General features: G+C 40.0%; 3 protein-coding genes across 4 annotated transcripts in view; 2 read left to right on the forward strand and 1 right to left on the reverse strand.

Annotated features, from left to right (window-relative positions):
* The first annotated feature begins 1461 nt into the window (after positions 1 to 1461).
* On the forward strand, positions 1462 to 13017 carry prr33 (proline rich 33). Its single transcript, XM_086302052.1, has 3 exons — positions 1462 to 1654; positions 2016 to 2064; positions 6773 to 13017. The coding sequence occupies exon 3, from the start codon at positions 6788 to 6790 to the stop codon at positions 9806 to 9808; it is 3021 nt and encodes a 1006-aa protein (XP_086158178.1). The 5' UTR covers positions 1462 to 1654; positions 2016 to 2064; positions 6773 to 6787; the 3' UTR covers positions 9809 to 13017.
* Positions 4855 to 26217, reverse strand: part of lsp1a (lymphocyte specific protein 1 a) — a 42745-nt gene continuing 21382 nt past the window's right edge. For both annotated transcript variants that reach the window (XM_086302054.1, XM_086302053.1), the window contains 7 exons: positions 24514 to 24557; positions 17678 to 17759; positions 16241 to 16378; positions 14913 to 15008; positions 14336 to 14422; positions 13795 to 13903; positions 4855 to 5712 (listed from right to left, as the gene is read on the reverse strand). In XM_086302054.1, the coding sequence (XP_086158180.1) occupies positions 5690 to 5712; positions 13795 to 13903; positions 14336 to 14422; positions 14913 to 15008; positions 16241 to 16378; positions 17678 to 17759; positions 24514 to 24557 (579 nt within the window). In that variant the 3' untranslated portion in view covers positions 4855 to 5689. The remainder of the gene's footprint in view (positions 5713 to 13794; positions 13904 to 14335; positions 14423 to 14912; positions 15009 to 16240; positions 16379 to 17677; positions 17760 to 24513; positions 24558 to 26217) is intronic.
* Positions 17316 to 21854, forward strand: LOC147326715 (uncharacterized). The gene is made up of 2 exons (XM_086302055.1): positions 17316 to 18604; positions 18890 to 21854. The coding sequence occupies exon 2, from the start codon at positions 19640 to 19642 to the stop codon at positions 20867 to 20869; it is 1230 nt and encodes a 409-aa protein (XP_086158181.1). The 5' UTR covers positions 17316 to 18604; positions 18890 to 19639; the 3' UTR covers positions 20870 to 21854.

Below are 26217 nucleotides of genomic sequence, written 5' to 3' on the forward strand. Positions count from 1 at the left end.
GGAGCCCAGTGAGCTGGAGGGGCCCGTGCTGCCTGCAGAGGAGCTTGGCGAGCCGGAGGAGCTCAGCGAGCTGAAGGAGCCCATGCTGCCCGTGGAGGAGCCCGTGCTGCCTGTGGAGGAGCTCATTGAGTGGGAGGGCCTCAGCACACCAGAGGGGCCCGCGCTGCCCAAGCAGGGGGTCAGCACACTGGAGGAACAAAGTCCATGTCCAGCACAGCCTGCACGGCCACGTCTACGTTCTGCTTGGCTGGCACGTCATGGATTTGTTGCAGTGCTACGCCGGTAGCCGCCGGAGCTGCCACGACTGTGGCCGCCGGAGCTGCCACCCATGCCGGGTGACATGACACGGGAGTCTAGAGAGCTAACGGGATTTATTGTGTTCTTGTTATTACATTTTTCTAGTTACAGAAATTTTAGAGGGATATCCCTCAATACTGTAAATGCACAAGAGTGTCTTGCTAATTTCATTTTTGACATACACTAATTCTTATATTATTGTGCACAATTTGCAAAAAACAGCATGTGCATTAAAATACACTATGTCCTAGGAGCCATACAGAAAGGCAAACATGAATTTCAATAGCAGCAGTGAACCTTCGATAGGTTCTATAAGGAAAAAAAATACGACATCATTTTTGGTTTCTGCAGGTAATGGCGGCCATATGACAGTTCCTGTTGACAACATGATGATGTTTATTCCAATGTAGAAAGTGCTATGAACACCTGATGTTTTTGTTGCTGCGTGCACAAAGGAAATCACAACCAGAGACATGTTGAATGCATATGTAATTAAATTTTCATATGCAATAAAGTTATTCCTCTAGCTTATTTGGTTGCAATTCTATCCGGATTTAAAATTACTTACCCAAGGGCACCATTTTTGCTCACTGCGTTGAGTCCAACCCGCAGCCCTTTACTGCCCAACTTTCCAGTCAAACATACAAAAAAATAGGAAATCTGGGAGGGGGCAAACACTTTTTCACATCATTGTACACATCAAAAGCACTAGCAGTGAAACCAAATAGAAACCAAAAACAAAAAGCAACACAAAACCCAGGACCAGAGAGTGGTGACGAGTGATAACAGCGCTGAGAGGATGCTTAAATAAAACCTGTTTGAAGGTTTTAAGGTTAGCCACTGGGAGACTTCTTTTTTCTGACTAGAAAATTAAAATGAGGTCTGATTTTTAGATTTAGTTTCACCATACACAGTTCAAAAATGTCAAAAAATTAAAAGTCCCATCAATAAGGACCCTTGAAGCAACAAGGATGCTAATAGACTGATAGAAAGTTAAGCATTTGTTATTCTTGGGAGCACACTTCACAACCCTCTGTTGGACCTTTGGTGCACCCCTGAAGGACCCCTGGGAGGCCCTCAGACCCCAGTTTTAGAGCCCTGAGGTGGTGAAACCTAAGGTGCCGTGGTCTGTCAGTGATGCATCTCGCCTCAGCTCGCCTTGCTGTCACAACTACGCTGCTGTCACTGAGCAGCTCGCAGGGCTCAGGATTTATTTTTGGATTATCATGGCGCCTGTTCCTTCCATTTGCAGAAGGGGGGTCGAGTTGGGCTCAACATGAACCTGCCGCTCTGACACTCCGGGCTGGGACAAGCAGGCAGCAGCCGGCCGGCCGCCCCCCAAGCAGCAGTCGCACAGGTAAACACACCATAATTACGCCTTTTGTTCTCCAAATAGAGCGTAGGGACACTGTTCGCAGGGTTAGTGAGGCAGAATCAACCCCCCCCAACTCGGCACCAAGGTGTCTGATGTGATTGGGGAGCTCAGGGTGCTTTTTCTTGTCCTCAGTGCAACATTAAAGCACCAGCAGGGATGAGCTAGGTGCTAATCACGCACTGTTTTGGCTTCAAAAACACACTCTGTCCTCTCGGTTATTTGTCCTCTTCTGCAATGAGGTCAATGAGATTGACTGTACTCTTATCTTCTTTTGTGTAGTTCTTGAGAATAAAGCTGCTCACTGTTTTACAATGAGCTTGAACCTGTGCTCTGTTCTGTTAAGGGGAACCTGCCTGGAGTGCTTTTGAACATCAGCAACAAGTTTTTACCTGGTAAGCTCTCCCATTTTTCATCAAAAACCACTGTTTGCTGTGATTGATCGTCATAACTTCAGGTTAATGACTTTTTGGGGTGGATTCATTTGCTTAAGCAGGGCATTGTGGAGCAGCTTGGCCTTTATTACACAGCTATTATTACTCTTTCCTCTTTTGAACTAGCATCCTGAAGGCACTCCAAATACCAAAACTACCAAAGCCTTAAAAGGAGCAGTGAGCATCTCATGTGTCAGGCAGGCAGCAGGTTCAGACAGGGAGATGTGTGCATGCAAGGGTGGGTGGGAGGTCTAAAACACAACCAGCACTGGCCTACATTTCACTGAGGTGACACACATAGTAAACTGAGGGTATCAAACACTCGTTTTTGCAGACTTCATGATGTCAGCGTTGCTTTATTTGTAACACGAACCTTCTTATTACTTCTTATCAAAAACATTTCTGCATCTTATTTTAAGCTGACCTCGACTCTGCTGTCTCATTTTCCATTAATTAAAAAAGAACTACAGAACAGTCCATTAGAAAATATATCTCCTAGTCTGAGGTTCATGATCCATTTCTGTTAAGTGGTGCTGTCATGTGATTGGACATTCTCAGTGACAACATATTTCCCAGGCCCTATCAGGCGTCTGGGAGCTGTGATGTCATAAGGTCTATATAGACATACACGTCTATATGTGTGCTTTTATTTATGTGGGGTGAGACATGAGAGGATATGTGATGGAGCTGCCCTCCATTTCTGTCTGGTATTAAATATCAAACTATGATTTATGGCCTGACTGGGAAAGCAAATATAACCTTTTTTTTTTTCAAAATAATAACACCAACACAAGGTAAATATGTTGAATTCTTAAATTTAAAGAAAGAAAGAAAAGTCTACGTGCAAAGTAAATCATCTCACTAAATAATAGGGAGATACCCAAAAATCAGCCATTTATTGATTCTACTGGTTTTGACATTGGAGAATGTACAGGATTATTGTGACTCCATGACATGTTCTCTAGCATCACTATTACCAAGAAATATCTATGCATGAAGCTATATGACACAAGTCAATTAGTTAGACTACAATAAAATAAAGGCCTGGATGTAATAACTTTTTCTATATTCAGACAAAATTGTTCTTAAAAATCTAAAAAAAAAATCACAGAAACATGTTGTCTAAATACACTGGACGGTATTACCTTAGTCGCCGGCAACACTATGGATGTAGCGTCTTTACCTTACAGTATTAAGCCCATTTATGTGGCTGTTGTTGTAATTTGGCACTACATAACTGAACGTGAGGTGAATTAAAACTAATACACATTATCCTCCATCTATGAAAATTATCATATTGCAACTCCCCACATTTTATAACCTTAAATCTTGAACATGTAGAATGAAAGCCATAATAAACTTGACATTATTAGCTCTGATATTGATGTATAGCAAACTGTAAATAATGTATTGTCTATTGGGAATCTACAGATTCAGTTATAAGATTTTAAGGTCACAAATTGACAGTTTCTTCCCGTTTCTTTGACTTTCTGTTGAACTCTGAAAATACTTATACTAAAGATACTAAATACTAAAAAATACTAAAGTGACAATTCTTTAAGACAAAGATATAATTTTGTGAAAAGATTTCTGTGTAAGTCAGTAAGTTTACTAAGAATAGACTACGCGGCTGCAGTCAATGGAGAAATATAGCTTGCATTTATATACATTCATCTTACTCACTTCTCCTGTTACACCAAGTTTGTATCTGATGGCTTTAAGGCAGCTGGTCCTGCAGAGACTCCATCTGAGAATCCGCATCACAGCTCTCTGATTTATTGTATTTAGGAAAGTGATGCGGCCTGTAAAAAACCAGGAGTCTTAAAAAAAGAAAGCAGGTGATTGGCCAGCGTCCGCTTTGCCTTCAAACTAAAATTAGGCTGTGAAACAGGCTTCCAGCATCAGCTGTGAAGGGGTATCATAGAGCAGGAGGAGTTCAGCTTGATTCTTTGGGTGGGTGTTTCAGCCTGAATTGCCAATATCCGTCTTCCATCAGGACATCAGTGTTTGAGGCACAGGAAAAACTTTTCGAGAGAAGTTGATGTATTTTAACTCTTGCCAGACTAACGCCTTGTTCATATGCTAAGAATGCACATCTTTTCCATCTGTCTCCAATGGAATACCTTTGTATTGCTAAAATTGGGAATAAAATATTTCTGAAACAGACTGAAACCTTAGTAGTCTATAGTAACCCAATATCATTTTACCATACTTTGTACACTATAGGTGCCTGGTTAGTGGCTAGTAAAAGCATGCTAGCTCTCTGGTTAAAGGGGTTATTTTTTGCTGTTCATTGCCTTTAATGAAAAATGTAAATAATAATAATGATAATATATTTGTGGTAATAAGTAATGGATCAGTATACTGCTGCCTGTCCAACTGGTTGCTCATCCCATGGATTCCATTTCTACCAAGACTGGAAACAGTCCCTCCCCTGCATTATAGCCGTGTTGAGTTTGGCATAAGTGGGACGTGAACCAATTATATGGTAGTGTTATTACCAATTATAGACTTTACTGAGCAACGTTGGAGAAGCTTCCAAGTCTGAACAATAAAGAACAATTAAAAACTGAATACTACATATTTGTTCAGAAGGCTAACGGAGGGTGACTGCTGTGGTTGCAAAAAGAGTCACATTTGCATTCTTACTAAACACTTTCCAGATGAATTCACGGTCTCAGGTGATAGTTCCAAATTTAACTGCAATAAACAGCAAACTAAGCTAAAGTGAAGACACAACTCAAGTAAAAAAAGAAAGAGATTTTAATTTAATCAAGAAAATGACTTAAAAACACATACAGGTAAACATTGCAGGACATTAAAGGTGAAAAATGTCATTTAGTTTGGATGTTATTAGTCTTCTGAATTGCAGTATCAGTCCCATACACACCAACTTTAACTGCCCCCCTTTATCTTCCTGCAAGCAGAACAAGCTGCTGCATTGTAATCAAAGTTAAACAGTGGAACAGATTATGTAGACATCTAGTGGTTTTGTGAAGAAGTGTATACTGAGGCAGTAAATGTGAAATTAAGATAGCAAATGTCAGCTGTGTTTCAAATCTCTCCCAAGTCCAGCTTCTTTTCAAGATTGTTCTTTAGCAAAGGTTTAAGTTCAGAACATGTAACACGTCAAAGGGTGAACCAACACTTCTATGCAATTTCTAAAATGTAGATGATTTCTATAGGACCCCTCCCCCATACATTTAATATTTCACAAAACATCACCATTCAGTGATCAACTAGACTTGAATTATGATTTACCAAAAACTGCAGAGGAGAAGAAAAACAAATAGCAAAGTTTACAGTCAGATATATACACAATACTAGAAATGCAATGCAAGAAAACATGGAAAGAAAGAGAAAATCGGTTAAATATAAACATTAAATGATCAAATGGTTTTGGGCTTGAGCTGATGCTTTCTTGTATAATTGTACAACCTCCACAATCTTGAGAAACCGCTATTTAACAGTTTCCCTGTAGGTATTAACAAAGTTTTTCTGGTTCTGGTTACTTGTGTTAGATGTCTGTATCACCAGCACATTGTTGTGAGATCAAGATGGAAACCACTTGAAGAGCAGCGCCATTTCAGTAATCACTGTGACATAAATCTGCAAAAAACAACAAGAAAATTGTTGCAAAACAGTCAAACTCCCATTTGCGCAATTTTCAGAAACATTTTCAGGACCAACTTACTAAATCCTTCATTAATTTAAGTTAAGTTAAGATAAAATGCTGTGAGTCTGGTTACATTTCTGAAAGAAAAAGCTCAATGACCAATGTTAAAGACAGAATTTAAATCAATAGTGTAGTCTGTGTATATACACAGACTACACTATTCAAGGGAAAAACTTCACAAAATGTATCCAGAGTGTTCCCCCCTCTGTGAAAAATGCAAGATACACTATGGAAATCTGTTACATTGTTTTGCACTATGTCCAAGGCTTCAGGGTTTTTGGTATGATATTTTTACTTATATGTCTAATATTTTTAAAAGTAAGATTGAACCAAATCCGACAGTAATCATCTTTGGGATTTCCAACGAAACACAAAATTTACAACATTCTCAAAAAAGGTTTATGGCATATGCTTTGATTATTGCAAAGAAATTGATCCTGCAGCTTTGGAAAGGCAATGAGACTCCTGTATTAAAAATGTGGCTTACTGAACTTATAAACACTCTTCACCTTGAAAAAATAAGATATAGTATGAATGACAATGTAAAAGATTTTGAATTAATCTGGCACCCTTTACTTATATACCTTGGGAAAATATAAAACTTTGTTTACTTGTTTCTCTTCCCTTTTGCCGACAGCCGGGGTATTGGGACCCCTTATGGGTGACTGCGGGTTTTTTTTTTTTTGTTTTTTTTTTTTTCTTGTTGTTGTTGGTGTTGTTTAATTATTTGCCTTGTTAGTTTAGAGAAAAAAAGGAGCATAAGCTATGTTATGTCAATTTGTAAAAACTACAATCATGATACTTGCTCTCAATAAAAAATATTTGAAACAGAATTTAAATCAATGATTGACTTACAGTCAGAACTAAAGACGAGGAACCAACCATTATTATAATCTTATTTATTTATTGGCATCTGGACCAGTTTGGTATTGTACAGGTCCAGAGCTGTAATCTTTGTTAGTTTTTGACAGCTTGTGACTTTTTTCTCCTTAGGGTGCTGAAGCACTCATGGCTGTCGCTTATGGTAGTGTCACCCAGCCAGGCCTGCTTTCCCAGCAGTACCCCCCACCCCTGCTTCCCAAGCCTGGAAAGGACAACGTTCGGCTTCAGAAACTCCTCAAAAGGACTGCCAAGAAAAAAGCTTCTGCTCAAGCATCACAGTCTACCGCACTTTTCCGCTCCAGCCTCTCCCCTGTAAATGAAGCAAGCCCTGACCTTGAGCACAGTGACCACTCCACCCCACCTCGCACTCCAGACACACCACAGAGCATCTACAGCAACCAACAGCCACCAAGGTTCATCATCAGGCTTCCGTATCAGCATGTGGCATCGCCATACCCACAGCGTGCAGCTTATGGCAGAGGAGCTAGGATGTCACCTCCAACAGTGGCAATGCCTTCATACTCTTACTCTCAACATGTCACCACAGTTTCTTACCCAGTTTACCCTGAAGGAGTCTCAGCAGCCCTGGGACAAGTCACTCAGCCAGGGCCACCCAAAGTGCTGCTGTTGGCTTCTGAGGTGACAGTATCTGCTGCTGAATTGGACACAGCTGTAGCAACCGCACCTTCAAAACCTCGAAGTCCAGGTCCAACTCCATTTACAATAGCTGGGGGTCAGCCAGTGATTAGACCTCTCACTGTGTTGACCCCACTGGTCAAACCCAGAAGTCCACGTCCAACATTTAAAGCAACCGAACCCTCAAAATCACCCAAACCCATGTTTGATGTCCCTCAAATTAGGATGTACACTGCAAGCACATCCTTTTACGAGAATTCCAGGATGCCACCAGTGTATGACACAGCTGGATTAACTGCTATTGGTAGTACATTACCTCAAAGTAAGACACCAGTTGAGACAAAACAAGCTACTCAGAGAACAACACCAACTTCAGATATTAAGAGAGGCATTACACCAACAGCAGAGATTAATGCCACCATTGTTCCTGCTTTGGAGATCAACACAGCCACATCAATATCTGAAATCAAAAGAGTCACGCCAACTGCCGAAATCAAAAGAGTCACGCCAACTGCCGAAATCAAAAGAGTCACGCCAACTGCCGAAATCAAAAGAGTCACGCCATCTGCTGAAATCAAAAGAGCCCCACCAACAACAACTGAAATCAAGAAAGTCACCCCAACAGCTGAAATCAGAGTTAAAACACCAACTTATGAGTTCCAAACATCAAGAACTGCAGCAGGAAGGCCTAAAACACCAGCGCACCATGTAAACCGCGCTGCAACACCAGTATTTGAGATCTCAAGACCCAATCCTCTCTTATTTGCAGTGTCACCAGTCACAGTAGAGTCAGAGTGGTCGAGGGCACCTCAAACAGTGGTAAGCAGTTCATCTGCTTCCCAAAGTGTGAAGACTACAGTGCCTCTTGAACAAACATTAAATAGGGACATCCACTCAGACATGATGCCTTCAGCAAAACCAATACAACCAAGTATTAGAAAGTCAAAGTCGGAACCCATGCTGTCAAGCAGAAAGAGTTCAACTGGGTCTGAAGAGCCCAAAACTTCAATAACACCAGCAGTGACTGGGTATCAGAGGGCTAAGACTCCAACATATGAGGCATCCCGACTTATTACCACATCACCTGGCTATAAAAGACCAAAGACACCCACCTATGGGACATCACCTTTAAGTGGGTCACCTATAGGCTTTCAGAGACCTAAAACACCAACTCAAGTGTCTCAAAAGTCAAAGTCTGGTTATCGTGGACTCACACCGGCTGAATACGCTGCTTATGGAGGAATCAGAACTTACTCTCCAGCATTTGATATTTCAGTTTCAACTACGCTGACTAAAGAGGATGATAAAGCTAAAAGAGAGATCTCTGAAGAATCAAAAGCCCCCAGCCAAGAACCCTCTGAGCCATCTACAGTCAAAGAAACACCAAAAAATGTTGCTCACTACCACCAGAGAGATGAGAAGGTTGCTGCCACACCTCCAGTCCCTTTTATTGTTGTTACACAAGCATCTGACTCACCTGGAGCGATGTTAACACAAGAGAAGAGCACTGTATCTGGTCTGGTTGCAGCAAAAGGAGATACAACAATCATTCAAGAAATGCCAAAAACTATACTTTCAACAGCAGAGAATGAGAAAGTGGAAACACTTATTCAAGAAACTAAACCAAAGACTCCTGAAACCAAACATCCTTTGCCTAAAGGTGGAGACCAAGATCCCCTGAAGGCAGTAAAGAAGCTTCTAGGTAAAGAAAAAGTCCCGACTGCTGAGCAGAAATCTATACCTGAGAAAAATGCTGATGTCGCAGAAATAAAGGAACAAGGAAAACCTGTAAATGTCACTAATATCACACCTAAAGGCTCAAAGCCAAGTACTGCAGCATTTCCTCTGCTTAAGGTTTCTGCTGCTGTAGCAGACAAAGAACAGGACAGGAAAACAGAATCACCTTCAGGAGATCAATTGGCACCTGAGAAAAAGGACAGTGATGAGAGCCTACCAGCAGGCGAGTCTCTTCTTAAAGCCATATTAAAGCCGAAGGGATTGAAATCTAAAGCGAGCGGTTGGTCAAGGCTCAAGACACACATGGTGGTGGAGCAGGCGGAGCCCAAATTCCCAGATACAGGCTCTGAGAAGGTGGTCACGGGGCAGGACCAGAAGGAGACAAAAACAGTGGAGAAGGCTGGAGACGAGCCCAGCACCCAAAATGAAAACCAAACCAAAGACTCTCCCAAGGCGACACAAATGTGGGACGCTGTCCTCTTCCAAATGTTTTCTTCCAAGGAGAACATCATGCACCAGATTGAGTTAAATAAAAGTGAGGAGGAGAAGAAAGAAGAGGGAAAAGATGAGCTGAAAGAAATACCGTCATTCGCGTACAGGTTGCCTGTGCTGCTTTTCAGTCCAAAATTTGATGCTAAAAAGCTCAAAGAGGCAGCATCGAGGCCGGTCACAAAAATTTCCACTGTATTTGAAATGGGCCTGATTGGGCGAAAAGGTAAAGATGAGGAACCAAAAGACTTTAATAGAACAGCAAGGGGGTTCACCACTTCTTAAGCTACACCCAAGATGAAGTGCCAAGACAAAAGTGTAAAAAACAAAACAAAAAAACAAAAAACCAAAACAGGATTCTATGTTTAATGTACAGATGCAGAAAATCTTAGCCACAGAAACAATGTAAAAGTCTGGAGTCTTAGTCCCTTGTTGCTGCAGTGCTGAAGAAAACTTCGGTCAGAACTTTATACTTGACAAATGCTTTGTGTGACTGGCTGTCAGGGTGTTAGCATACATGTCTGTATTTGTGGATTAGCTTGAAAGAGAGCTCTCTTTGTCTTAAAGTCATTGAGACATCACACCAAGTGTTGTAAGAGCTTCTCGTTTGTTCTTTTCTTCAAAGTGTTCACAATAAACAGACACTGTTAGATTATGAATTAGCGAGATTTTAAAAGTGCCCTGTGGAGTTTTCTATTAAGAAACATACATGGGGGAGACCGGGGATAGTTGTAACATTTTTGACATTTCTGTCTGTAAATTGGAGCTCTTTTAAGGTAGTGGATTCAAAATGTAATGCAAAGTATTTACATGTCTCGGCTATTAAATAGTGCAACTATTTTCTCTGCAGCACAATTACCCATTGCATGGTATGGTCTCAAACACAAAGAGTGAAATGTTCCAATTAACCCCATAGTCTGGGTTAGTTGTAACCTATCCTGGGGTAAAATGTAACACAATGAAATAAGGGTACTAACAAAACATTAACATGTAATCTTTGTTTATTCAACACATGAATGCACTTAGAGCCATTTATGTAGTTATGTGTGTGTGTGTGTGTGTGTGTGTGTGTGTGTGTGTGTGTGTGACAGAATGCAGAAATCTAGCTTTTGAACATATTCCAACCCCCCAAAAAAGACAAATTATGGAATTTTCTGCAACTGAATATTTCATTCATTTTGGTTGGTCTTCCTTGAGTTTGGCCTCATTGGCTCAGTGGGCATTATAACCTACAACTCTTGCACCAATTTTGAACATAACAATGAAGCTGAAAAAATGTAGTTGTTCACCAGCATCGCAATTCCATTACTTTTTATCATGGCTTACCTTGGTGTGGTTTGCAAAGTGCTTCAGAAAGATGAGGAAATCTGTTTCGTGCACCCATCCTGATTTATTTCCACTACCAGTACTTCCTACTGGTCCATCTCTGACACAGTGGTCTGCATAATGTATGTGTGGGAACACAAACAGTGGAGGAATTGTGTTGCCAATGGCATTAACCGCATATACAAATGCGACCAGTGAACCTCTCTCTGCTGATGTCGTTGCCCCAACTTGTTTAATATAAGTTAAAGTAATAGTGTGGTAAGTTGTAACATCTGCATTATTGTTACAACTGACCCAGACTGTTGCTGTTACAACTGACCCAGACTCCTATAGCCATGAACTAGCTAACATTACAGCCAACGGCTAAAACACTAGCACTAAAGACTTACACAGAATATATCCCCATAGACATACAAATAACATAATTTAAGTTTGATGAGTTTAACTGCAAAGCAGATAATGCTACTAGAAATTGAAATAAAGTAGAAAAACTTACTTTTTGGCATACAAATTACTTTTTTTCGTGTTAAATTGTTTGTGTTTGACAAAATGTGCTGATTTTTCACATGTGATAGCACAACTGAGTTGGGCATGCACAGGATGAGTCACATCATTTGAAACTTAGCTCTGATTGGAGAAATTGGAAGTGTTACAACTGACCCACGTTACAACTATCCCCGGTCTCCCCTACTGTTAGGTGTTTAAAAGGTCAGGGTGTTGAGTGTAATTTTCATTTGCAAAGCATTTTGAAAATATGGTTCTTATATTTCTGGTTCTTAGCTTTCATCTTTTCTGCTTTGTTGGTGCATTGCTACAAATTTAGGCTTTGGCTTCACTCTACCAACTGTATTGAAAAGGACAAAACCTAAGAGAGATTAAAATTGAGATATTCTAACTGCATGAAACAGGTCTTATAGTGTATGTAAAAACCACAACATACTGCTAATAGTGATCAGAAAACTCCATAGGGTACTTTTATTACAGAAATGTGGATGCTTAGAAAAATAAATTAACTTTTAGTGAATAAAAATATGTTTTTATGGCTAATAAATAAAATGTAAGTGATTTTATGATACATAATTTGTTCAATTATTATTCAAATATGCAGTTTTATTCAAACTGGTGCTACTTACCTTAGGGTAAGACTTCTCGTTATGATTTTGTTTTTCAGGCTGTAGATGGTTGTGTTTTGCGAATAAACCCTCTTAAAATCACACTCCATGAACATTTTTGAGATAATTTAAAATCACTATGATCTAACAAAAAAAAAGGGCAAATTGGAGGGAGTTTATTTAAATCTGACTAATATTATAATTTTCATGTTTACAGGTTACATATTGAGCCGCAGTACATTTTTACACATGCTTACTGGTAGCTGTATACGGTGGTAAATGCTGCATAAATAAAGCACTGGGCTTTGCTATGAAAAATATAATTCCCATATAAAGTTCAAATTACTATAAAATAATTTTAGTGATTTTCAGCTCAACATGTTAAATTTTACTGTGACTTAAAGACGGTTGATGAGCTAAAAGCGTGTGAAAGTTGTTTGAAGAACGATGAAGAGCAGCCTCCACTGTGATGGAGGTCAGTGGGATAGTGATCTGTGAGGTCAAAGGTAAAGATGCACAGAAGGGATTTGACTGTAATGCATGGTAGGCACTCCAAACTTTATTTTAAAAGCTTTGTTTGTTTTTTGTCCAGCCCGAGTCAGGAGAAGTCTTTCACTAGTGATCTTTTTAACGTGTGTGTTGGAGCTACTGATTATTCTAGGTACAGCTTATAAAAGTCATCTTTAGTTGCTGACACTGTCAAAATAAATCTTAAGCAGAGTTACCCTCATGTTCAGTTTATTTACAGTAACACAGGAAATAAAAACTGCTCTGATTTTTTACTTTCCTACAGTTGGAAAATGTAAAAGAAATCTTTCTCTACCAAATTCAGTTCTTTTCATTTTCATATCTCTATCTAGGTTACTCTGTTTGAACATAGCTTAGCATTTCATAATAAAACCAAATTGTGACTTCTGTCTCTGTTGCTGTATTTTCGTTATCACTGCTGTTTTATTTAAAGTGAAGCACTTTGAACTGTTTTCTTTTTCTTACGTGAAGCTTGCTGTACTGCTGCCCTGCACAAAAGGTAATGAAAAATAAACAGTCTGACTTAAATGTTTCTCAACATGTACATTTTTCTTGCCCATAGGTTCAATTCAGCGTGGAACATCAGGGGCAGAGATAGCTCAGTAGGTAGAGTGGTGGCCCCATGAAGGTTGGGGGTTCGATTCCCCTGAGGTACCCCTGAGCAAGGTACCGTCCCTACACACTGCTCCCCGGGCACCCAGTGGCTGCCCACTGCTTCACTGAGTGAATGGGTTAAATGCAGAGAGGAATTTCCCCACGGGGATCAATAAAGTATACATTATTATTACATCAGTATATTTTTAAGTCATGCAATGAATTGAATGAAGAAAAGAGACAAGCTGAAACAGCTTCCTGCTGATCACAAGCTGAAAGACACTTCTGAACATCACAACAGATCAGCAGTTTACCCTTTACCCTGATTCACACGCTTACATGCATCAGCCAGCTCGCCAGATGGTTCAGGCATCATAGTGGAATCAATGCTTAGAGTTTAATGATGCTTTGATGTAGAATAAACTTTAAACTGCCAGGGCTGCACACTGCACATATATTAAATACAAAAATGCTACTAATTTTGTTCTGCCAGCAAATTCTCTAATGAAAGTCACTGAACCAAGCAATCCAATCTGAAAACAGGCTCCCTTTGTGCTCTGTAGTCAAGATGGTGACCACTGAGAGTAAGAACAGAGTGCTTACCATCTTGCTACTCAGAGGACTTTGTGTCATCATATCTGTAGGAACGGTGGTACACAGTTTAAGAGACAGCTAGCTCTTAGTCTTTTACTTCCTTGTCTGTGATCTTACCCGACTTTCCATTGGTGAACGTCCCTTCGTTCTCGTCGTCCACAGGAATCTTCTCATATTTGCCGTGTCCAGTGACGACAAATTTGTACTTTTTATTAGCCGCTGAGCTCTGAGGAGATAAGCAAGAGCTCATTTTGAATATTTTTTACAGATTAGAAATCTGAAGATGAAAATCCAGGTCAAGATTTTCATATCACCATCACTGATGACATTTTTAAAAAATGATTCCTCCACCAGGTGAGAGTGGTGGAGGCCTCTGAAGTGTTCTTCCCTTATAAAAAGCACACTAGATGAGGAATGATGTGCCAGTTTCTCTAAAATGAGAAAACTGACTAACTCAGGCATCAGATAACTGTACCGTGAAGTTGTGAAAGGGACTTTTTTAAATTAAATATCCTTTTCCAGTGTTATATAGACCAAACAATGAACACTTCTGATGTACACAATAACAAAAGAAGCGAGGTAAATGCAAAGAAATTATTCTTAATTGAGCTTTACTTTACATTTAAGACTCTTCTGTGCTTGTATTCTATGTTTATACCTTCATGTTTTGTCCGGGCCTCCCCGACGAGTCTCCGATGACCTCCCACATGTTCTTCTTCTGCATCACATCTCCGGGTCTCAGATCCTGTTTTGTTTTTTAAAAAACATGGCTCAGGAGTCTTCCATGAAATCTGGTGCATAGACTGAATAAATCTAGCTGTTCTTGATTTGCATTCCACTTACATAAAAAAGGAAAAGACATACTTTTATTGCTTTTTTTCTTAGTCGTTTCTAAATATTGAATTGTTTATGTAATTTCCTGATTTATTTTACATTTTTAGGATAAAGGAAATGGAGAAATCCTGTTATATAGAGTTATCTCTGACGTTGCCACTAGAGGGAAACCTCACATCGCAAACTGCACCTGAACGCATCACTGTGAGCTCAGCTATTACACAGGAGAGGCGAGTTTAGTGCAGCTGCTCTTTTCCTTAAAACCGCACACACACACAGATTTCCTTTGAATACATAAAAAACAGCTTAAAGGACAATCACGCTGCCTGTGAATGCCAAACAAAACTGCAGAAGCATCATTAACATCTGAAACCACTCTTGTTAGAGTGAATGTGACTTACAGCGGGTCTGCTGCTCAGCTGTCTGCTGCCGTCTGAGGGGCCTTTCACCCACTGATTGATCAGATTGGCCACGCCCACCTTCAGACCCTCAGTGTCCTGATTGATGAAGCACAAACAGGATGAAACGTTTCACTTTCATCTTCAGCTAAACTCAGATGTTTAGTTGAGTATTTAACTTTGTTTATTCAGTTGTTCCGCACTTTCATTAAAGCAAACTAGGTTCATTTAGCTGGATAACAGCGTCCTGCTCTGTGGAGGCAAAACATGCCTCAAAGGGAGAGGCATAATAAACCTTCAATACAGCAATATATTTAAATAATGATGATGATGATAAGAAAATATGAAGAAAAGATAGATGAAAAATTAAGTAAAATACAAAAGTTTTAAATTATGGCCTGTTTACATTTTTTAAAGTATTATTTTTAATAGATTACATTTTTTATGTAATGTATCTTTAAAAATACATTAATTTTCTTTCATTTATGAAATTGTTAATGTATTAGACTTTTTAAATATAAAATTAAAGTAAAAAATATCTATTTTTAATTTCCTTGGGTGGATAAAATTAAATGTGATTATTATACATATTAAAAATATAGTATAAAAAATTAAAAATGACAATTCAATTCACTTTAGCAGTAATTTTGCTTCTTTTTAAGATATAAAATGTTTAATTGGTGTAATTAAATTGCAGTCAGTGCTGGACCTGCAGAATAAATTCGATGAAAACTCCTTTGTAATATCCATAATATGTGTTTGATAAATAAATATATCTCCCTTAATTTGGTTCTTCGCTTTTCTCTTCATGACCTGCTGAGAAAAATCAAAGCTTGGACAAATTATTTTTAGCCCATAATAACCGCTCTCTGTTTCACTAACAAGCGCCTGTTTGACCGTTCACATCAAAGAATTCCCGTAAAACAGAACATATGAAACAGGTGAGGATGGATCTGTTTGCCAGACTTTAAATAAACACGTGAGGTTTTAGCCGTTAGGTCAGACAAACATGACGATCAAAGAGGCTTTAAATGGGTAAAAATTTCAATAATCCTCCACAAGCACATGCAGAAAAACAGCATGATCGGGTGAAGCAAAAGGGATTTGGTTCTAAAGTGCAGTGTTTTAATGTGATGCTAGCAACTTTATGGTCATCCTTAAACCCCCTAAAAAGCTTGTGATTACCTATTAAAATGACCAAGAGAAGTTCCTTTTAGGTCAAACTGGCTCTGCTTTAACTACATACCACAGATCATAGCTTTACATGCATTTACATGAATGTAAAACAAAGCAGAAATCTAAAGGTACCCCGTTAGATTGTTTCCTCTCACCTTGCAGGTGGCTCCCTTGCTGGGACTCTGGCTCCAGGCCTCTCCAGCCTCAAACAGGTTCTTCTTGGAAGCGACAACCTCAGGTGATTGGGGCAGGTCATTCAGTGATGCCTTCACTGCCCGAGCCTCCTGAGAGTTCTGCACAAAGACAAACCTCACAGTTAGCAACAAGTGGCAGCATCCAAGGCTGAAAGATGAACATCATCTTATTGACATCTTATCTTATTATCATGTCCTGATATTTAAAACCTTAGAATTTATTTCAGAGAGGGTGTATTTGTTAAAAACGTTTGCTAGAATAAGCTGGAATGCTATGTTTCTTTGCAATATACATCTAACCGCATTCAAATTGTGGTTTATATAAATGACATAGTTTAGGCAGATTTATGTGAATCACAGGTGTAATCTCAATCTAAAAGATTTATGGTGAGAATATTCTCTCTCCTGCAAACCTTTAATTTATGTTCTTTTGTTAAACCTGTTCTTGTGCTGCAGTCTATAAATCAGCATGGGAACCACCTGAGGTGAAAAGGAAAACGAGGAATGGAAAGATAAAAATAAAAAGCTGGGATCACCACGTTTTCCTGTCATGCATCCGTTTTACACGCACAATTGAAAATATGTGCGGGTGATGTAATCGCCCAGGTGCTGCCGAGGTTTGTGGCCGCTGCACAAAAAGGGTCAGAGCAGCTGCTGCTGCCCCCAGCTGAGTCCAAACAATGTGAGTGCAAAGTTTCAAACCTGCAGCAGAGCAACCATCATGCGCTTCTCGCTGCGGAAAACACCCGAGGGTTTGCAGAAAATTCAAATCAGAGGAAGGAAGCAACTAGTGCACAAACATTATCCTGACGAGTCAATGCTTTCCGCATATTGTACCGAAATTATCTCAATGACTTTTTATTTTTGTGCCATTCTCACGCTTAACCAACAGAAAGGATAATTGTCAGTCTGTTGTGAGGCCGTGCCTGTAATGAACACTGCAGCGAGGCAGATATGAATGAGACCAACAGGCTGTGATAGATATCTGTGGGCAGGAGGGGGGGTTGTGGTTCGGGGGCTGATGAAAACATTCATTAGCTTCATCAATGCTCCCTCTGTCTGCATGCGTCTTTGTACAAGTCATGACTGAATATGGTTACGTCATGTCTCCCAGAAACATGAGTGGAGGTTTCATGTGAACACGAGGAGAGTCTGTGGGGTCTTAACAAGCAAGTGAAAAAAGACGGTAAACCTTGAAAATCAATAAAATATTAATGCTAAGCGACCTGCCAGTGAATACTGGTATCATTAAGCTGTTTGAGGAGCGGCTGGTGACAGTGAGGGATGGACCTGGAGAGCTGAGAAATTATTTGAGGTTACAAGTAGAGTCACAGACGTGTGTGTGTGTGTGTGTGTGTGTGTGTGTGTGTGTGTGTGTGTGTGTGTGTGTGTGTTGACCTCCACAGCGTGGGCGTACTGCTCCAGCTTGTCGTCGATCTTGGATGTCAGGAGGAGAGGCTGCGTCTTCTTGAAGCTGTTACTGAGTCACACAAAGCAGCAGGAAATTAAAACCAGAGACACGGAGTCTGCGTCACATTAATTTTAATAGATTGCTCCCTTAAATTTAAAATAAACATTTTCTATGTTAGAGAGCATTACTACCGTAAACTAATTAAAATGTTTCAACTCTAAACTTTATTTTTATGATCCTGTCATTCATGTATCGTCTGCTGCTGATTATCCGGGTCACAGGGGGGCACAGTCTCCATGGCCAACTCTTCCAGCTCGTCTGGGCCACACCAAGATTTTCCCAAGCAATAGGAGAGATATAATCTGCGGGTTTAACTGGGGGTCTCCAGATCTCTCATTTGAACAGATCTTACCTAGGAGGAGTTTCCTCAATTGTGAACAAGTCCCTGAAAAACTTGAACTCTTTTATTTGATTAGGAAGGGCAGAAACTCCTTCCCATTCCGGAGTCGCCATGCCATTGTTTCCGGACTCGGACCACGTCCTAACACTTGGTGGTGCTAATTTTTTATGTATGTTTAGATCAAAGCGCTCCCGGGCATCAATATAATCAATATATTGAAAAATGGGATATTGGGGGTGTCAATAATGCAGTTAATATGATTTTTTTTTAAAAATAAATAAATAAATAAATAAAATAAAAAAACGTGACAACTCTTCCTGTAGGGGAGACCGGGGATAGTTGTAACGTCGGTCAGTTGTAACACTTCTAATTTCTCCAATCAGGGCTAAGTTTCAAATCATGTGATTCACTCTGTACATGCGCAATTCAGTTCTTCTATCACTGGTGAAAAATCAGCACCCTTCGACAAACACAGACAATTTTAGAAGAAAGAAACTAATTTGTATGCCAAAAAGTAAGTTTTTTGACTTTATTTCATTTTCTAATAGCACTAACTGCTTTGCAGTTAAACTCATCAAACTTAAATTATGTTATTTGTATGTCTATGGGGATATATTCTGTGCATGTCTTTAGTGCTAATGTTTTAGGTGTTAGCTGTAATGCGAGCTAGATCGTGGCTATAGGAGTCTGGGTCAGTTGTAACAGCAACAGCCTGGGTTAGTTGTAACAACCATGCAAATGTTACAACTTACCCCACTATTACTTTAACTCATATTTTTTTGTTTTCTTTGAATTACAGTATGCCTAGGTCATGGAAAAGACAGACTGACCGAGGGGTGCCTCTCAGTATTTTGGAGAGAGCATCAAATGATGTTAGAAATCAGGGAAAGTCCACCAGATCTGTGGCAAAATTGTATGGCATTTGCCATGTCACTTTGCACCGATTTTGTAAAGAGAGGAAGAAGGTGGAAGAGCAGGGATCAATGGAACTCCCACGTGTAGGATACCATAGTGGAAAGAAGGTCTTCACTGATGAACAAGAGAAGGAATTAACAGAATACCTGATGAGAGCTGCAGATGCATTTTATGGACTATGTCCACGTGAGGTAAGCAGATAGGAAGCAATAAAGGATAAGACAAGGGAAAGTTAGAAATTTGTAATGGTAGCAATTTAAAATATAGTATATCAGAAATACTAACATATTTCGTGATTAAAATGACAGGTAAAAGAACTGGCATATCAGCTTGCAGTGAAACATGGATGCAAACATCCAAAGTCATGGGACAAATTCTCAAGGGCTGGACCAGACTGGTTCTCAGCCTACATGAAACGAAACCCAACTTTGTCCATTAGAAGTGCTGAGGCTACAAGTCTGGCACGGGCCACCAGTTTTAATCAACACAACGTAGCAATGTTTTTCAAAAAATTTGATGAAGTGCTAAAGAGACACACCTTAACAGCAAATGACATATTGATGAGACTGGCATAACAACTGTGCAAACCCCAGACAGAGTGATTGCAAAACGTGGCACTAAACAAGTTGGTGCAATGACATCGGCAGAGAGAGGTTCACTGGTCACCCTTGCATGTGCAGTTAATGCCATTGGCAACACAATTCCTCCAATGTTTGTGTTCCCACGCATACGTTATGCAGACCACTTTGTCAGAGATGGGCCAGTAGGAAGTATTGGCAGTGGAAATAAGTCAGGATGGATGCAAGAAACAGAGTTCCTCATCTTTTTAAAGCACTTTGCAAACCACACCAAGGTCAGCAATGAAAGAAAAGTGATTCTTCTCATGGATAACCACAGTTCACACCTGTCAATTGCAGCCATTGACTTCTGCAAGAGCAATGGAATTGTGATGCTCACATTTCCCCCTCACTGCAGTCACAAACTCCAACCACTTGACAGGAGTGTTTATGGCCCACTGAAAAAGATGGTGAACAGTGCAAGTGATTCCTGGATGAGAATGAATCCAGGAAAGACCATAACAATATATGAAATACCAGGTCTTGTCAGGACGGCACTTCCAGCAGCAGCTACACCAAAGAATATACAGGCTGGATTCCAGTGCTGTGGAATTTGGCCATACAATCCAAACATATTTGAGGACAGTGACTTTGCTCCATCACAGGTCACAGATCGTCCTTCTCCAGCAGTCCATATGGACATTTCTCCAGCTGACCAACAGTCCGCTCCTATTGCTGCTCATCTCACCAGTCCTACAGCTGACGACATGACCACTCCTCCAGATGCTCACATCTCCAGTCTCCCAACTGACCTCCAAGCTGCTCCCTCATCAGGCTGTGATGAAAACCCACAGACCTCCTTGGGCTTTAACCCAGAAGATGTGCGACCCTTACCAAAAGCTGGACCTAGAAAAACCCCTTCAACGGGAAGAAAAAGGAAACAAACAGCAATACTCACTGATACACCAGTTAAGATGGCCCTTGAAGCAGACCAGAGAAGCAGGAAAATAAGTTTTCCAAAGAAGAGGCTGTGCCAGAAACAAGGCAAATCCACTCCCACAAACCTAAAACAATCCAAGCTTTCCACATCACGAAAGAAAAATCAGAAAATGAATAACACTGAACAGGACAACACAGATTCCTCAGATGCTGCTGAGAATTTCTGTATTGTGTGCATGGAAAACTTCAATAACTCAAAGCCAAAAGAAGCTTGGGTTAAGTGCCTGACCTGTGCACTGTGGGCTCATGAGGCCTGCACTCCAGGACAGCCATACATCTGTCACCACTGTGATTCTGATGGTGATTAAAAACTTGACAGAAACACATACAGTTCATTTGATGAAGCTGGTGCACAGCTACATTTTTTCAGGTTAATTATTATGTTCAAATGTGGCAAGAGTTGTCGGTTATAATCCCCACCGAGCCAATGAAGACTCAATGAAGGCCAACCAAAATTATTGAAAAATTCAGTTGGTGAAAAGTTTTTGTTACAGTATGTTCAAAATCTATATTTCTGCACTCTGTCACACACTCCTACACACACTCACAAACACACAAATAGCTACATAAATGTTTATAAGTGCATTCAGGTGTTGAATAAAATAGATTACATCTTAAGATTTTGTCAGTACCCTTATTTCATTGTGTTACATCTCACCCCGGGGTATGTTACAACTAACCCAGACTATGGGGTTAATTGTAACATTTCACTCTTTGTGTTTGAGAGCATACCATGCAATGGGTAATTGTGCTGCAGAGAAAATAGCTGCACTATTTAATAGCAGAGACATGTAAATACTTTGCATTACATTTTGAATCCATTACCTTAAAAGAGCTCCAAGCTACAGACAGAAATGTCAAAAATGTTACAACTATCCCCGGTCTCCCCTACTCTCTCAGCGCACACACTTGTACGTTGATTTGAATAAATTGGCCAAAAAAGACAACGCACACTTAAACCAAAGTTATGGTCTGTGAAAATCTATTATTGTGACAGCTCTAGTCCAGTCTGAGAATGTATGGCAGCAGGATTTCATTAAGCTGAAATATGACCTTTATATTTAAACCTTAAAATTTGATTGATTTATATTGTCAGTTCAAAACGTGTGGCTCTCAGGTTTGGCCTCATGGTTCACCTGATGATTTTAGAACCTCCGAGGCATTTGCAAAATAAAGTTTGTGTCTGTCTGTGTCTACATTTTTACAACTTCCCAGTTTTCCATGTTCACACTATAATCAAGATCAAAAACGTTGGGTCAGACCAACTCACGTTGGCTCCAGAAACTGAGTCAAAGCTGGATTTGCGGTTGAATAAATTAAAGTCTGTCTGAAATGTTTTTGTCTTGTGGTCTTTGCAGATCCAGCAGATCCTCCTCCCTATTTTTTGGCTTTCCCCGGCTTCAGATAAGAGCTCTGACATTATTCTTTCATGGCAGGAGGGAAAAACTCATTTATCATCTGAATCTTTGACTTTGACATGTCTGAGGCGCCATCATGGGGCAACACCCGCTTTTAAAAGGAGGTTTGACCTGATGATGTCATGCAGCTGAGCAAACATCAGAGGCTGCTGCTGAGGTTGTCATAGCTGGAAGCCGTCACTTAGTTTTAACTTCTGCAATAAATTTTAAGGAGGGAAAGTTTCTACCTGTCAATAAGTCTAGATGTTAAATTCAAACTTTCAGCTATGTAGTAAACCACATGTCCGTAGCACTAAAACCACTACACAAACGTAGTAATAAATAAGTACAAATCCTTTACAGAGGTTTTTATGAACTTATACACCTCTGGCCATGACACAAGATGTACCAGACTTAATTTATGAGGATGATCAAAAAAATGTATGGCTACCTCCAGGAATCCTCCCTCCTGACAATACTGCAGTCATCACACATGAGCAAAGCTCCTGCTTAGAAAAAGCCCCTCTGGCATTCATCCATCCAGACCAGACATGTTTCATTAAAGGCAGACACTTATCAGCACGGTTGGATATGAGCAGGGCTGCACATACGTGGTCCGCATATGCGCATTCGCTGTCAAAATAAAAGACGCGCACCAGATAAGAAGTTGCAATGCGCGTTTGTGTCCATAAGATTTTCTGGAGGAGGACAGACATTTGTTTAGAACTCTTAAAGATGTTGAAGAAGCAAGCTCCTTTAAGCAATTACTTTGGTGTTCCTTCACCTCCAAAGAAATGTCAGAAGGAGTCCGAACCACAAAAGAAGCGCGTATTCTCACGTAAAATGGGTTAAATTCACAAAACTTCACTCTTCATAATTGGTGCCAGGCAAGGATGTCCTCTCTCTCCATTTCTCTATGCACTATTCATAAAACTGCTATGTGCAATCATAAAGATAGTAAACTTCTAATACCAAACATAATATTCTCCTTTATGCAGATGATGTGCTCTTATTTCATCGGGACTCCCATTCTTTGCTGCCACAACCGTTTAAGTCCAGCTGCTCTGTAAACTGGTCAAAATCCATCATTTTACTTCTTTGTATGAATGAGAGGGTGTGGAAGACCTTTCAACTCCTCCAATTGCTTTAATCGCAGACTAAATTCAAATGAGCACCCACACACTCACAGTTACACCTCTCATTTTCTGTACCACCTCTGCCCAGCCTGTAAGTTTCTTGCTTCATGTAATTAACTATGTATTTTAACTTCAGCAATTTACAGTTCACGAGTACTCTGCAGGCATTAACACTGTGGGAGTCAAAGGTTGAGCTGCCTGATGCCATCACACCTCTTCTGAACACACAGTTGTCTGTAAATTAAAGCATCCTCATAGAAACGTTCCTCCTGCTCAGAGCTGATAATATCCTGCTGCAGACTGCCTGGAGCCACCATACCTCACTAACCACGAGAGAAAACACAGCCGCCTGCATCTGGACAGAGTTAAGAGGAGCCATAAATCACAGCTTAGGAAAGGCGATGCACTGAGAGAGGTGGAGAGGTCACCTCCAACCCTTTTCATCAGGGTTTACGTTCAGACGGTGGAGAGTTAACCAGCAGCCAGAAAACTGAAAAAAGAAGCGGGTCACTTACGTCAAAAGGATTAGCTACTTCTTCAAGTTTATCAGTGGAAATACTTGCTTAGCTTTAGCATAGCTAGTCAGAAAAAATAACTCCGTTAAAATATGTAGACACGTATTTTATCTGATAACATCTGAATTTGACTCTCTGTGGATAAAGTTGAATATCACATGCTCCTCCACTATTCAGATGCTTGGATAAAAAATTCTGCATTTTTCTTTGATCTGGAAGATTCTGAACAACATTCAAACTGAAGCTACACTCAAGATTAGCTCATTTGTACATAAAGGCCACAGTTCTTTGACTTGTATCCTTCCATTAAGGTAGCATTCAGATAACACTCAGTTGACCTGATTGACTCAGTAGAAACTTTGAAATCAAGCTGCGCTCTTTGTCTACCTGTCAGACTGTGTCTCAGGCTTCTAGCAGGACATTGCTGACTATGCAGCACTGTGATAGCATGAAAATCAGAGTGTGTTGGGAATGCCAAAAACAACTAAGGTACAAAGGATTATATAAAGATGCAACCATTGCAGATGTAAACTTCCCTAAAGTGCAATCCCTTGGGTGAACAGGCTAAAATGTGTAGATTGGTGTAACTGTGGCATTTTTTGTTTCTACCCACAAAAAACAAACAAAAAGGAGCCAAAGAACTGACATTGCAGAGTCCAGAGTGTTATATCACACTCACTACTTCCATCCTTTATATACAGTTTTATAGGAGGCGGAAAAAAATAAATAAATAAAAAATAAATAAATAAATTTAAAAAAAGGCTGCCTGCATGCTGTCAGGATAATGAGCCCAAACACCATTTATTAGGTTGAATTATTTAAGAGATTTTAATAGTTTTAATATTTCTATTTGGTGAAATAATGCATATGTAAATCTGATCAGGATACTGATAAAGATCCTCACCTTTTCTTCAGTGAGCGGTTCAGGGACTCTGTTCTCTCTGTGATCTGAAACAGAAGAAGAAGTATGACGCCTTTTGTTTTTCCTTTCGGATGAACACGTTTCTCTCTGTGTCACTGCTGCAGTTCATGAATGTGTTAATTAAAGCTCAGCTCTGGGTTTGGCCTTGGACCTCCCAGTCCCAGACAAACAGCGCTGAGGTGGCTGGCCTTCATCAAACCGCACGAGTCGTCAGAGAGTCAGAGGATGATGGAAAAATGTGGCTTTTTAGAACATAAATTTATAGAGTGTTACATTACCTTAAGGACATACACCTACAATAAAATTGACAGAGTCACTGGGTTAAAGATGAAGAGCAACAACTGAGAAAATGTATTATACTCTGAAGAAAACTTGAATTCAAGGGCAAAATCATCTCTCTGCATTACTCTGTATTGATTTTCAGTCCATGTTCTTTTTATTTATCCCCAAACTTTTCCATCAAAATGCCCACACAGAGTAAAAGATCTGCTGTGGGAGGTGACGATTTTCCTTTAGTGTACAGGCTCAAAGGGCCTGCATTATTCAGCATTCTTACTGGTAATGCTTGTTTCCCCAGTCTAAGTAAATGAAACTGGCCCTAGATGGACACCAGCACTGGTACCATCTGTCGACAGAGCTCATCCAGCTGACCTGGACAATTTTGCTGTTTTTTTAATCTGCACTCAGGGGTCCGATTTTTAGGACAGGAGCAGTGTATCTCTGACCTCAGAGGTCAAACATCAAAGTACACACACACACACACACACCTTTTGTTACTGTTTTATATATAGTTATAGTGTTGTGTGTGTGAAAGCCTGTTGTTTGAAATTAAATTAAAAAATGACACTGCATAATTTCTTCTGGTAAAGAGCCATAAAATGTGCTTCCAACATGCAGCAAAATGCATCAAACACTGGACATAAATGACAATATTTAATGTAGAGGTGAAGCCTGCCTAATGTGAAGCATGGCTAGATTTGAGTTCTGTGGGGAAAAGTCACAATGTCAGATTTAACAACTTAAAATAACACACAGGATGTTAATCTTAGTGTTGTACTTACGTGGTGCCATTAACACAACTGAGAAAATAAACCTGAGGATTTCACTTAATCTCATAAGTTTTTACCCATTGTTGTAAATGTCTCTTTTGCTATTTGGATTCATTTTTTTTCTGTGTCCTTGGACATTTGGTTCGTTTGAATCTGTTCATGTTCACATAAATTCAGGAATAGAAGAAGCAAAAGACATGCCAACATGCACACAGTCATGCACGTGGACGAGCCACTCATCAAAAATTCAAATACAGAACCCCAAAGTCTCAAACATGGTTTGGTTTCTTAATCTTTATGAACCAGATTTTTTTTTAAATAAGAAAAGAAATGTCTTCCTGGACTGAGAGGGCTCCATAAACGACCGCAACGTGCTGAAAAAACACACATAGGCATTTACAGTTCACACAGATCATCAAGCTCAGACAGTGAAACATTTCGAGTGGCAGTGAGATCGAGGACAACACCGCATGCTTTTCCTGGTGCAGTCAGGCTGAAGTGGCTTTGCAATCACACACACACAGAGGTACACACACATGCAACTTACAAGCTGAGACTGAACCCATCTGCTGGGAAGATAACACACAGCGATTAGTCACTGAGTTACTTGTTTTTTTAACCCAACAGGTCAAACAGT

This window comes from Aulonocara sp. 'chitande type north' Nkhata Bay, linkage group LG7, assembly GCF_057382095.1.
Source record: "Aulonocara sp. 'chitande type north' Nkhata Bay isolate Kocher_YH1m ecotype deep benthic linkage group LG7, A_spYH_male_GT1.1, whole genome shotgun sequence".
In the NCBI taxonomy this organism is placed as follows: domain Eukaryota; kingdom Metazoa; phylum Chordata; class Actinopteri; order Cichliformes; family Cichlidae; genus Aulonocara; species Aulonocara sp. 'chitande type north' Nkhata Bay.

Bases quoted from the DNA above. Each gene is read 5' to 3' on its own strand.
- prr33 (XM_086302052.1), top strand. From the start codon at position 6,788: ATGGCTGTCGCTTATGGTAGTGTCACCCAGCCAGGCCTGCTTTCCCAG.
- LOC147326715 (XM_086302055.1), top strand. From the start codon at position 19,640: ATGACATCGGCAGAGAGAGGTTCACTGGTCACCCTTGCATGTGCAGTT.